The sequence below is a fragment of the Nematolebias whitei genome, chromosome 9 (assembly GCF_014905685.2).
Source record: "Nematolebias whitei isolate Nwh7 chromosome 9, NemWhi1, whole genome shotgun sequence".
Taxonomy (NCBI): Eukaryota; Metazoa; Chordata; class Actinopteri; order Cyprinodontiformes; family Rivulidae; genus Nematolebias; species Nematolebias whitei.
The window spans coordinates 46,846,260-46,858,081 of NC_056506.1; the positions used below are offsets into that span (position 1 = coordinate 46,846,260).

General features: G+C 44.4%; 1 protein-coding gene across 3 annotated transcripts in view; it reads right to left on the reverse strand.

Annotated features, from left to right (window-relative positions):
- Positions 1-1,641: 1,641 nt before the first annotated feature.
- The window catches only part of LOC119415252 (partitioning defective 3 homolog), a 369,801-nt gene continuing 359,620 nt past the window's right edge, over positions 1,642-11,822 (reverse strand). For all 3 annotated transcript variants that reach the window (XM_037682423.1, XM_037682421.1, XM_037682420.1), the window contains 2 exons: positions 6,453-6,589; positions 1,642-2,255 (listed from right to left, as the gene is read on the reverse strand). In XM_037682423.1, coding sequence (XP_037538351.1) covers positions 1,862-2,255; positions 6,453-6,589 — 531 coding nt within the window. In that variant the 3' untranslated portion in view covers positions 1,642-1,861. The remainder of the gene's footprint in view (positions 2,256-6,452; positions 6,590-11,822) is intronic.

Sequence of the window (11,822 nt, forward strand, 5' to 3'; positions counted from 1 at the left end):
AGGAGCGAGCTCGTAGGTGAGTTTACAAAGAAGAATATTAAAGTTTAATTTTATACCTTTTATTGTTGTTGGTAAAACTCAATTTATAATCTGAGCAAGAAGCTTCTAAACACAAAACTGGCTGTAACTCCGTGAGTTTCACAGAAATGGACTTAAAATTTGGCGTGTTTGTAGCCGAGACTGGTTAATTAAAAAAATATTTCTGTAAATACTTTGAATAAATGTGGTTTTGTGACAACCAGCTCCACTGATGCGTCTAAAATTCACCTTTGGCTCAGTATTTTCTGCTAAAACCTTTTTTTTTTTGACGCTGTAATCGTTACAGTAACTGCAGGCAAAGTTAAAGCCGACACAAAGAGCTCGCCAGCAACAACAAATAGAGTAGAAACAACGTCGTCGTAATTCAAAAGCAACTTTAAGACACTTTTCTCTGTTTTGTGTAATTCGAAAGCTGCGGGAGCCACAAATTTAATTGCATTAACCTCCACTGTAGCAAAACAAAACTCAAAACTCCACATCTAAAATCTCGGCACAACTATCTGCCGAGTATCGAAGGAAAGACAAAAGAATTTCGCCTTCTTCGTTGTTTTCAACCCACTTTCCAAAACCCGACTGTGCTCTGTTCGTTTATTGACTGCTGGTTTTTAAAAGCAAGATGGCTCCCCTGCCTGCTCCCTCTATTTAAATCACCGTGGAGAAGAGTGTCTGCTAAACGCTTTAAAAGGGGAAAAATACAAAAAGCAATTATGGCAATTTGGAGCAATTAACTCCTGAGGACATTTTCTTTCCTTTTGTTAAAAAACAGCATAAAAGGCTCCAGCTAATGTCACCCCGGGAGTCACATCGTCTCTCCACCCATCTTCACTCTGCCTCTTCTTCTGCTTTTATTCGGCTCTTCATGTCAGAAGCTGGGCCCCGTGTCGGTGCCTCTGGTGGCAGCGTTCTTTGGCTCTGGCAGGCAGCAGGTGGCTCCTGATGAAAAATTCAGTGCAGAGCCCGACTCGGGAGACGAGGAGGAGGAGGAGGAGGGAGGTGGTAGTGAGTAGCAAGAAGGAGCGAGTGAAAGAGGAGGGGTGAGATGAGAGAAAAGTGGGTGAGGTAGAAGAAAAAGAAGGAGCTCCGTACGAAGCCGTGCAGAGGGGCCAGGCAGAGGATCGGAGACGTCTACCCTCTGCCCGAGTCTCCTCCAAGAAGATAACTCACAACATGAATCATTTATGAAGGGGGCTGGGTCTTTTATTAATAACACACGCACTGTGGCCCCCCCCCCCCCCCCCCCCACTCCAACACTTTGCCTTGTTTTCTCTGCTCCCTAAAGAAGACTGCGGGAGCTCCACCACCGAGGAGAGAAAGCAGATTACAGGGAAACGCTTGGAAGGAGCTGATCGTTAGCGAAAAGGGACGTTCTGCGACAGGTGGGACGAGTCATCCAGACTCGATAGTGAAACGAGTCTCTTGTCACAAGCCCACACACAGAAACTTGCGCCTCCCCGTGGGCTCGGAGGAGCGCCCACTCACTCGCCTGTTTACCCGTTTGATTGTCGGTCCTCGAAGGCGCCAGAACTCTGAATCAGAGTCGTGGACGGCGCTGAAGGAGCATTGTGTTCATGAATGCAGAGAAGGCACTGAGCGTTTCGTGGTTGTAGGAGGGTGAGTGACTGACAGCCGGTGTAGGTCATCAGCACAGTGGGGGGTGAACATGAACACTCACGTTCTGGGCACAGCTGTTTACCGCTAAGCTCTAAGAGCTCTAACTGTCCTTTGTCAAGATTTGTAGCGTTGACTTTTAGTTGTTTGATCAAGGTAACCCCTCACTTCAGCTCTGAAACTACACGTTCATCCTTCAGTCAAGAAATTGTCCTCAAGAATAAAAAAGTCTTCCTTTTTCTGACCCCAGTCTGTTCAGCCTTGCTAGCTGTGAAGGCGAGGGCGGGACATCATGGCGGTACGGACCCTTTGGGGATGCTGGGTCTTTCAGGTGTGTCGTGTACCCCTCATAGCTGTTGTTACCACCGCTCTCATGCATCAACTTTCCTTTGGCTTCCTGCTCTCTGCGCCTCTGCTCCTGCCTCAGGAGCTCCTGGGCCTCCAGGAGAACTCTGGCGTTGACGCCTCCACCGCCCGGGTAGCCATTTCTGGAGCCCTGGTAGCTGGAGTACCTGGGGTTGTCCTTGGCAGTCTGGAATCCTTCTCCTGGTGGGTACACCTTATCCCAGGAATCCTGAGAGACCGTGCTTGGGTTCTTCCTGGGTTGTCTGATGTAGAAGAAAAAAACCAAAGAGAAAAGTTGGTGAGTTCAAGGTGCAACCAGTCAAACCTGGTTTTATGTATAGTCCAACTTTGCAAGGTTTCTAAGCTTCACAAAAGATAATGACTTGTGACCATGTAAAGGTTTTAAAGCACCCTTAATTTTATTTATTTATATGTTCCTTCCAATCAATTCATCATGATCAGACATTCTCTCAGCTTTCTAAAGGTCTTTCAAAGCTTCCAGGAGGACTTTAGGTGCCTTTTCTCCTATCTTCTGTCCAGTCATTGAATACAACAGCAGCACTTATACAACTTTATCTTACACTATTTAGGATAAATTTTACCAATGGATATTTAAAAGCTTCTCCACAGAATTCCACTTTAACAGGTTGAGTAGCACCGTGGTCTTGGGGACTATGGTGTCCAGGGCATTAATCCCTGGTAGGGTCTCCCATGGAAAACTAGCCTCAAGGAAAGGGTGAAACAAAGAGCGAATCAAAAACCTTGATGATACAGAACACAAAACTTGTCAGGATAACTTGCCCAGAAAAGCATCCCCCTGGAGCCAGGTTTGGTAAAGCAGACACCTGGTGGCCAAGCCTAGACGTCCAAGGTTTGACCAGGCCAAGCCAGAAAGAGTGGCAGGCTTCCTCATTCGGTGAACCACTGTCAAGGTTTAGTCCCTAGCTGTGCCAAATCCTTGCAGCAAAGATCCAGCAGGCCCAACTCACTGGGAGAAGATCCTGGAGACCCAAACCTTGGTGAAGGTAGAGAGAACTGGTTGGTCAATATTATGTATTCCCTCTGGCCTGGGAACATATTGGGATTCCTCAGGAGGAGCTGGTCAGTGTCATTGGGTAAAGGGATGTCTGGGTTTTTCATCTAGACTATGGATGCACGATATAAGATGTTTGGCCAATATCCGATATGTTAAAACTTATTTAGCCGATATCCAATACAGACATTTTTAATATATTTTCCTTTGTCAGAACATAGCACTCTTGTTTAGATTTATTTTCTACATTGCTACAAAAATTGTGCAACAGCTGTAAGAGCTGGTGACATATATCCAGTAACAGCCATATGCACATCACTTTAACTTACATTAAATGAAAAGTGTTAAATGTTATTTATTAGCATTAATCACCTGTGATGCTGTCTCACTTGTGGAGGCTTGTTCCAGGTTCAGCTGCAGGATCCTCTGCACTCTTGTGCATGAAGGACAACCTTTTTAAGTTCAAAGTTTTTGTCTAGCCATTGTGCCGTAAGACTAATCAAGCTAACGGGGCTAACACTTGACGTCCAAATGTCTGTGGTAAAACTCACCCAAGTCGTGCTATCGGCTGTTATTTTCTCAACGACGTCAGAAATGACGGCTTGTAACTCTGGTAAGGCTACGTCGGAAAAATATCTCTGACTGGGGACGATGTAGCGAGGCTCAACGTAGAACAAAAATCTTCTGAATTTAACATCCTCAACAACAAAAAAAACTTCCACACCGCCGACATTTTGACTTCTTCCTCTCCGCCGTGATCAGATCAGGTAGGCGCGCGTGACGTCATCGCGTTGTGCTGCCGCTGCAGGCATCCTTGTCACTGGGTTGTCATACAAAAACAGCGCCTTTTATATCGGTGAGTTATTTTGATGGAATGTTCGATATTTAACTTTAACGCTAATATCGGCCGATACCATGCCGATAATATCGTGCATCCCTGGACTTATTGTTCCTGCAACCTGACCAGCGGTAAGTTGTTGAAGAAGGATGGAAGGATATCCATCCTTCTTCAACGGCATCATCTTTAAAGTAAAAAAACAAAAGAATCTTATATGTTTGGTTAACTGAATAGTTGTTCAAAGACAAACTGGTGTTTAGATTTTTTATACTGAACAAATGTTTTACCGTCTGTAACTTGGTGGGTGAAACATCACATTCAATAAAAAATGAGACACGTTAGAAACCTCTCAAACTGCCTCTGGGCAACAACCAGCCCAGCAACAACATTCACGGATACCTAACCACGTCAAAGTCCTCTTTCAGCCCATTAGGCCCATTTAGAGACTGACTGAAACAACCATTGGATCTGACACACTGTAATAGCAGACCTTTTTGCAGTTAGAAATATGAGGTGACCGTCTTGTCCTCGGTGGAAACGGCTGTGCCGTCATGTGACACCTGACATCGGTGTCTGAAAGGCACTGTTGGGTGTCATGAATTTGCCCTTTACTAGAAAAGACGGGGGAGAAAAACAATCCAGATGCGTGACATCACCCATCATCTCCGCTCGGCTAACCTTGGTGTGGCAGCTCTACTTTTCACTGTGTGTGCGTTTAAGCCTGCGAGATAAGCACAAGCATGCACCCCTCCCAGCAGCCCCACCCGTTTATCGGCAAAAATGAGGAAAGGGACATAAAAGAAGAAAGACGCCGAAAAACATCATTGAGCTTTTGATTCCAAGCCATGCATAATTAGCGCCTTTATCAGCCAGCTGTGAAGAAATCTTATTATTCTTGCGTTTGAATTTCCAGCAGGAAAAAAATAATAATGAGAACAGAGAAGAGCTTTGTTTTTATTCAACAGGGGCAGAATGCAATTGGGAATGGATACACTCCTCGATCGGTTAGATAGGAGAATATAGCTCCGGTTTATTCTTGCACACGCTTGACTGATTCTAATTTTCAGTCGGGTGTCCCCAACACGTGACTTGATTTCATATGTTGACAAAAAGGCCAGGCAGGTCTGCCTCCCCGGTGAGAAAAGCAAACCTGACGGCTGTTTTTGTCTGATGCTGCGCTGAGGGGGAGCCTTTTTACATGCGTGGTAAATACAGGAGGATGTGCACTGCTCTGTATGCAGTTCATGCAGAGTGATCCGTGACAGACGATAGGAGAGAAAGAGGAAAAGGTGAGGGAGTGGAACGGAGAGGAAAAGGGGGGCAGATTGACATTTGACACATATGTATTCAGGCACTCGCACACCAGCAGGACCGAATGCCACTGCAGCTGTTGAAGGCAGCCTTTAGTCTCCTATAATGGCATTACTTTGGCTCGGAGATCAATGGAGCTTGTCGATGATGAATACGAGGGCCCTTCATTTCTCGTCATTGTTTTGGATTCCAGTGGTTTATTTTCACTCAAAGATCTTTGTTTGGGAAAAGGGTCTCACCCAGCAGGGATGTGACCTTTATCCACAATGAAAGCTGTTCTGTAAGGAACACTACTGCCATTAATCACAACTCTAATAACAACTCGGAGCTGCGGTGAAATTTCACAACCACCAGCAGAAGAATCCTATCAAGAACAAGATCTCCTAAATGCCACGTTTACTCCATCTCAGCCTCGGACTTCACATTACGGCATGCGCAGAGTCAAACGACGAATTGCGTTTTCAAACTAGGATTTATCTAAACATGTAAGGATTTAGAGGAGGAGTGAAGGGATGCGGTCACGGGATGTTGCCTCCGACAGATGGAGAGCAACGCCACTTCATTCATCTTTCACCGAAATTGTTTGAAAGATTCATCACGGACAGGATTTATGGTGATAACACGGTGACGCAACAGACTATACATTGTGTGTGTGTATGGAAGAGCACGATGACATGCACCTGGCTGCATCTGCTTTGTAGAGTTTGAAAATGTAACTGGACAAACTGATCGAGAAACAGCATTAAAGAGGGAATTGTTCCCCTCGAGTCTGCGGAGAAGGCAGCAGCTGACGTGGTGATCCGTAGGAGGAACGAGCGTTACGTCACCGGTACGTTGCAGGGCCATCAGGGCAGATGTAGAAGGTGAAATCCAAAGTGGTCCCGCTGGAATCGGACCCATTAGGGCTGCGACTCGCAGCAAAAACACCCAGAAATGATAAAACATCCACATTTCCTGGAACATTTCATGCAGATCAAAGGGAATCACATTAAGGGAAAGGAAAACAATCATGTCAGATTCGTAACATGATCGGTTCATTCTAACGCTCGATGTGTGTGTGTGTGTGTGTGTGTGCGTGTTAGTAATCTGAAACTGAGAGCGAGGACCGTTTTCTTACTCGGATGGTATTTACAGAGAATCATTAGTGTCTGAAGGCTGTCGACATACGTCGACACCGCTAAAGACACAAATGTCAGACTGTCACAACCCGCTGCAGACGTCTCATATCAAACAGGAAGTAAAAACAATCCCATGATGCTTCCTGTCTGTCACTCTTACCGTGGCAGGGAGCTGTACTGCCGCTGTGCCTGGGCGAACGAGTCTCTCTCCTCCTGCCTCTGTCGCTGCATCTGCACCTCCACGGACACGGAGTGACGCCCCGGCTGGCTGTAGCCGCCCGGACCGTTGCTGTTCGACTGGAAACGAGAAGACGGCAGCTTGATTAGCTGCTGGTCTGAGTGGGACTTCACCCAGAGGAAAGAATCCTGTTTGAAATGTATTAAGAACGATCAGATGATGATGCTCACAAGAAATAAACATTAAGCTGTAAAGTTTAGTATGTATCGTGACATTTTATAGATTTCAATTCTTTGCGTCACAGAAATAAATAAAAACGAGCTGTTCGAAGCTGAGGGATTTGAAGAGCGAGTATTTTGTAGTTTGAGTGTTTTTCTGGACTGGAATTGAACAGAGCATGCAAGTAAAACCTAAATGTTGTGGTGAAAGATATTCAAGTGGGCAGGAGTTAAGGGTCCTCCTGCATACTCCATCTGAAGCGGCGACATCGGCTCTCATGGACGTAACCGCGTGACAAAAATCTCGTCATGTTGTTCTCAGAGCAGCTTCGCCTCTCCACGACACAAGGCCAGAGACGAACTTTGTCTCACAGGTGCTCGTGCCAAGTATTGTGCGATTGGTCAGAAGTTTGTGGGCGTGTTCATCCATTTGAAAATGCGCTCGGACATTCATCTGAGTGACGCCACGAGCGCCGCAGCACGGCCGCACTGATGGGAGCTCCGCTTCGACTCCATCTTTTTTTGTTCCCGTTGTTCTTGTTTTAACCTTTTTTTGCACCTACACTGCACACACACGCTACGAGTATTACGCAACACACTTGTGGAGTTTTGTGTGTCGCTGCCTTGCCATCACGCCATCCTGCCATCGTGGTTCAGTTCCCAGACCCCCTCCAGCCTCTGGTTCAGACTCCGGCCTGTCATGGCGGCTGTCTCCATGATCCACCATCTACCTGCACGGACCAAACTCTACGGACCTGTTCGGTTCAGCGGGGGAAACCTTGGATGTTCTCTGTGCGCTGGACCTTGTTCTTGGAGGGCAGCTGCTGTTGTTATTATCATCAAGCTGCAAGCGGGGCCTGCTAACGCTGCTAACACGATCCTCCATATGCTTGCACGGACCGAACTCTATGAATCCGTTCAGTTCCGAAGGGAAACCTTCGATGTTCTCCGTCTTCTGGACCCGGTTCTGGACTGCGGTCTGTGAGGGCAGCTGCTGCGGTCGTTATTACCATCAAGCTGCTGACCAGACCTGCTAAGCTGCTAACAGAACAGAATGATGTTGAAAGAACCTCACTGCTAACTGAATCACACTGTAGATGTTTGTTTTTTCATTTGTTGCTTTGTTTTTAGTATTTTAGTAGTATTTTTAGTATGCTTATTAGTATTTTAGTAGTTTTTTTTTAGTATTTTTGCTGCATGCTTTGGTATTTCTTATTGTTAAGTAAGTAAATTGTATTTATATAGCACCTTTTAGAGGTCAGAAACCACAAAGAGCTTTACAGATACAAGACATAAAAACACAAGATAAAAGATAAAAACACAAAAGATAAAAGATAAAGCAACTTGTGTACGACATAACACAAAATAAAACGAATTAAAGACATCCAAGGTTTCCCCACGGAACCGAACAGGTCCGTACTGCGTGTGCAGGCAGATGGAGGATCTCGTTAGCGGCATTAGCTGGTCTTGTTGGTTTGTTGGCGAGTCGAGACGTTTCTTCTCGTCCTCAGCATTTCGTTGCACTGACCTTGTGTTGATTTAGCACAAGACAAATAAACCTGAACCTGATCTGCACGACCCTCCAAACACTAAATTAGTCGAACGGCTCAAAGCTCCTGGATGGAGATCGTGCAGACGTGTACGGAGGAGTCTGCCTGCTGAAAAGTGTGGAGCTTTCTTCACGATAGACTTGTGGCCAAACGGGAGGGGTTTCCCAGCAGCTGCGTGTCTGAGTCTCATGGACTATGAAAGGTGTGCGCAAAAACGTACGTCTCGCAACCACGCGACCGAGGGTCGGCGGTTCGACTTCGGATGGAGTATGCTGGGCCCGCTACACTGCGTACAAGAACAGAGGCAGAGTTTCTTTGAGCTTGTCCAAGGCGGCGCAGAGAGATGGATTCTGGAGAGTGAAGGGAGAAATGTGTCCACTACCAGGTGCAATAGTGGAGCCAGGGGGTGGCCAATGGTGGCTTTGGCCCCTATAGATTAGTCTCGGCCACCCCAACTATCTAAGGAAACTTTATCTTTAATATAAAAACCAGAAAAAATAGTTTCCTCAAATGATGGTGACCCGTTTACATATATAAGTGGTGGCGGCCATCTTGGATTTTGACGTGGCAACAGATTTTTTGATAGTGATGTTTCTTACACCTCGATGAAGCCACACTAAAATGGAAGTCTGCATGCTGCTTATTTTTATTAAAGTCATCCAGTACACAAGACGGACGAGCTTATATGAGGACAGCCATTTTGGATTTTGACATGACAACCCAATTATTGATAACGTCCTTTCTTACACGTAGACACGCACCAGACTGGAGTCAGTTCCTCACTTCAGGTTATCAAGGTCACAACACAGATGGAGACTAGCTCCAATTCACCTTCTTCGTGATGGAGGATAAAAAAATGTTTTGGGGTAGTTTCATAGATTTATTGACATTTATAATACTTGTATAAAATATAAACTGATCAGGCAGAGTAATTAAACCGCCGTTTCTAACAAGACGATTTGTCCCATCATGCCTCAAACACACAAACAGCTACAGGAACATGAATAGGACCAGAAGCATTGATTTAACTTACGAAATTACCAGATCCCAATGACATCAACAGTCATCTAGATTAAGACATTGATAGCAAGAGTTTGGTCTTTTAAAAGTTCAAAAGCCTTAAATTCAATTCCATAACGCATTTGTAGTGCATAAAAACTTTAAACCAACCGACAACCTTGACAAGGGAGCTGCTGATAACAACAAACGTAGCAAATTTTATGATTTTAAAAAGAACATTCGTGAAACAACTCATAAAAACTGATACTTCTCCTTGTTGTAAATTTACTTTTTCTTAAGAGCGGTCTTAGATTTTCTTATCAGAACTGAAGGATTAAAGGCGGTATAATAGTTTGTAAACATGGTGTCCAAGTTCAAATTCAAGGCAGAACCTTTACCGTCTTTACCCGACACTAAACACTTCAGCAGACGCCCACGGCCACATTTCAACTCTTCACTTAGCAGAAACTTACCAGCCGTTAGTCGGTCGGACACCCCCAGTACTCGTCTCCTCGGGTCAAAATGAAGATGAGACACAGACAGGCAGACAGACAGATGGAGGCGGGGGGAGTGAGAGGAAGACCATGCTGGAGACAGCATGCTGATGGTGGTGAGATGGTTGTTAGTCGGTGTTAATGACAGAGACAACATTTGAACAGAATAATCTCATACAGATTAACAGCTGTTACATTAGACAGGTCAGCAATATGAGTTTTTTAAATACCTACTGTAATTTCCGGACTATAAGCCGCTACTTTTTTTTTTTTTTTTTTACAGTCTTTGAACACTGTGGCTTAGACAATGCTGCAGAAAATTTATGTTTATTTTTTATTTTTGACGGGCTAACGAGCTTCATGCCGCCAAAACATTTAAACTCGGCACACAGGGTCGCTCACATAAAACTTTGTTACCCCCTCGCCCCGTTGGGCACAACGACAGATTTGCAGGCGCTCAAAATAAATGTGAACGGTGCGTTAACGTGGCACTCCAAGCGTGTTGGGAGGCTTGATGACTAGCGGCGGGAAATGGTTTACCAAAACAGGCTGCATGCGAACAACAACTTTTGCTCAAGTCTGCCAGTGGATCCCGACAGAGGAGCAGTGTAAAAAATATTTGATCACCAGCGGGTTTAGAAAGGCTGGGCGTGATGAAGAGGACAGCACAAGCACAGTGCGCAGGAGGAAGGTGAAGATCAATGGCTTCCTGATAGGCTACTGTAATTAAAAAAAACAATTTACCAGCCGTGTTACAGGTACTGTTCAGAAAAAAACATTTATTGTATGTATCTGTGTATGTTAACAGTATGTATTTAATTAAAGTTAAACAAATATTCCTGTGTAAATATCTCAACATGCAACGTGGAGACCTGCAGCTTGTATACAAAGGTTGTCTATATTTGTACACTTAAATTTAGTGGGCGTGGCTTATATTCAGGTGCACTGTATAGTCCGGAAATTACGGTATGCTTAAGTTTTATGATTATTTTAAGAACTGAGACATCTATACTCAAATGCTCACAAAATTGTAGTAAAAACTTGCCTTTAATTGATGCATGTGTTTACCTTTATGCTGTGCATTTAAAACACCGCGCTACGCAACATGACCGGTTTAACCAACTGGATGTAAAAAACAAGAGAGAAACTGTTTATTTTGTGAACTAACAAAAACTGGTGCATGTGGATTTAAAGACTGGAAATGTTTGGAAAACCTGGCTTTCTGAAAAACACAAAATATTTTAGTGATCAGTTAAAACTGAACCTCACCTGATTTAAATGAACAGGTGACCTTTAGGTTTTTGCAGAACTTTCACTCATTTAATAATTGAACAACATGATTGGCCCTCAAGGACCAGGAGAGGACACCAGGATCCCTCAACAACCTCTTGACCACTGATGCAAAATCCCCGGGAGTAATGGTTAAAATATTCCACCAGAAAATGGGACGGCCCTGTAAAAATCCACATCACATCTTTATGTAAACAGACAATATGAATATAAACAGCTGCGTAAAACTACTTATTCAACTTGCAACTGACCTCTACAAACAAGGTTATTATTAAAACTTCACAAACATAATATAGATGAATACACCAAATTATACATTGTAATGATTGTTGTGACAATTGTGTGATTAAAAAAAAAATTATTTTGTTGATGCATATTTACAAGTTTTCAACTGGAAAGTGATTTAAAAGTTTTTATTTGAAGATATCCCTAATCTTTTGCAATCGGGACAAACCCATGAGGAAAATGTAGGGGCAGGTGGTACAAGTGAGGAAGAAACGAGATTTGGACCATTTCAGACTGGATTGCTCTACAAAGTCAAGATACCCACGAGCTAAATCTGAACCCAGACCAAATCTGAGCCCAGGCCAAATCTGAAACCAGATCAAATCTGAGACCAGACCAAATCTGAACCCAGACCAAATCTGAGCCCAGGCCAAATCTGAGACCAGATCAAATCTGAGACCAGACCAAATCTGAGCCCAGACCAAATCTGAGCCCAGATCAAATCTGAGCCCAGATCAAATCTGAGCCCAGACCAAATCTGAGCCCAGACCAAATCTGAGCCCAGACCAAATCTGA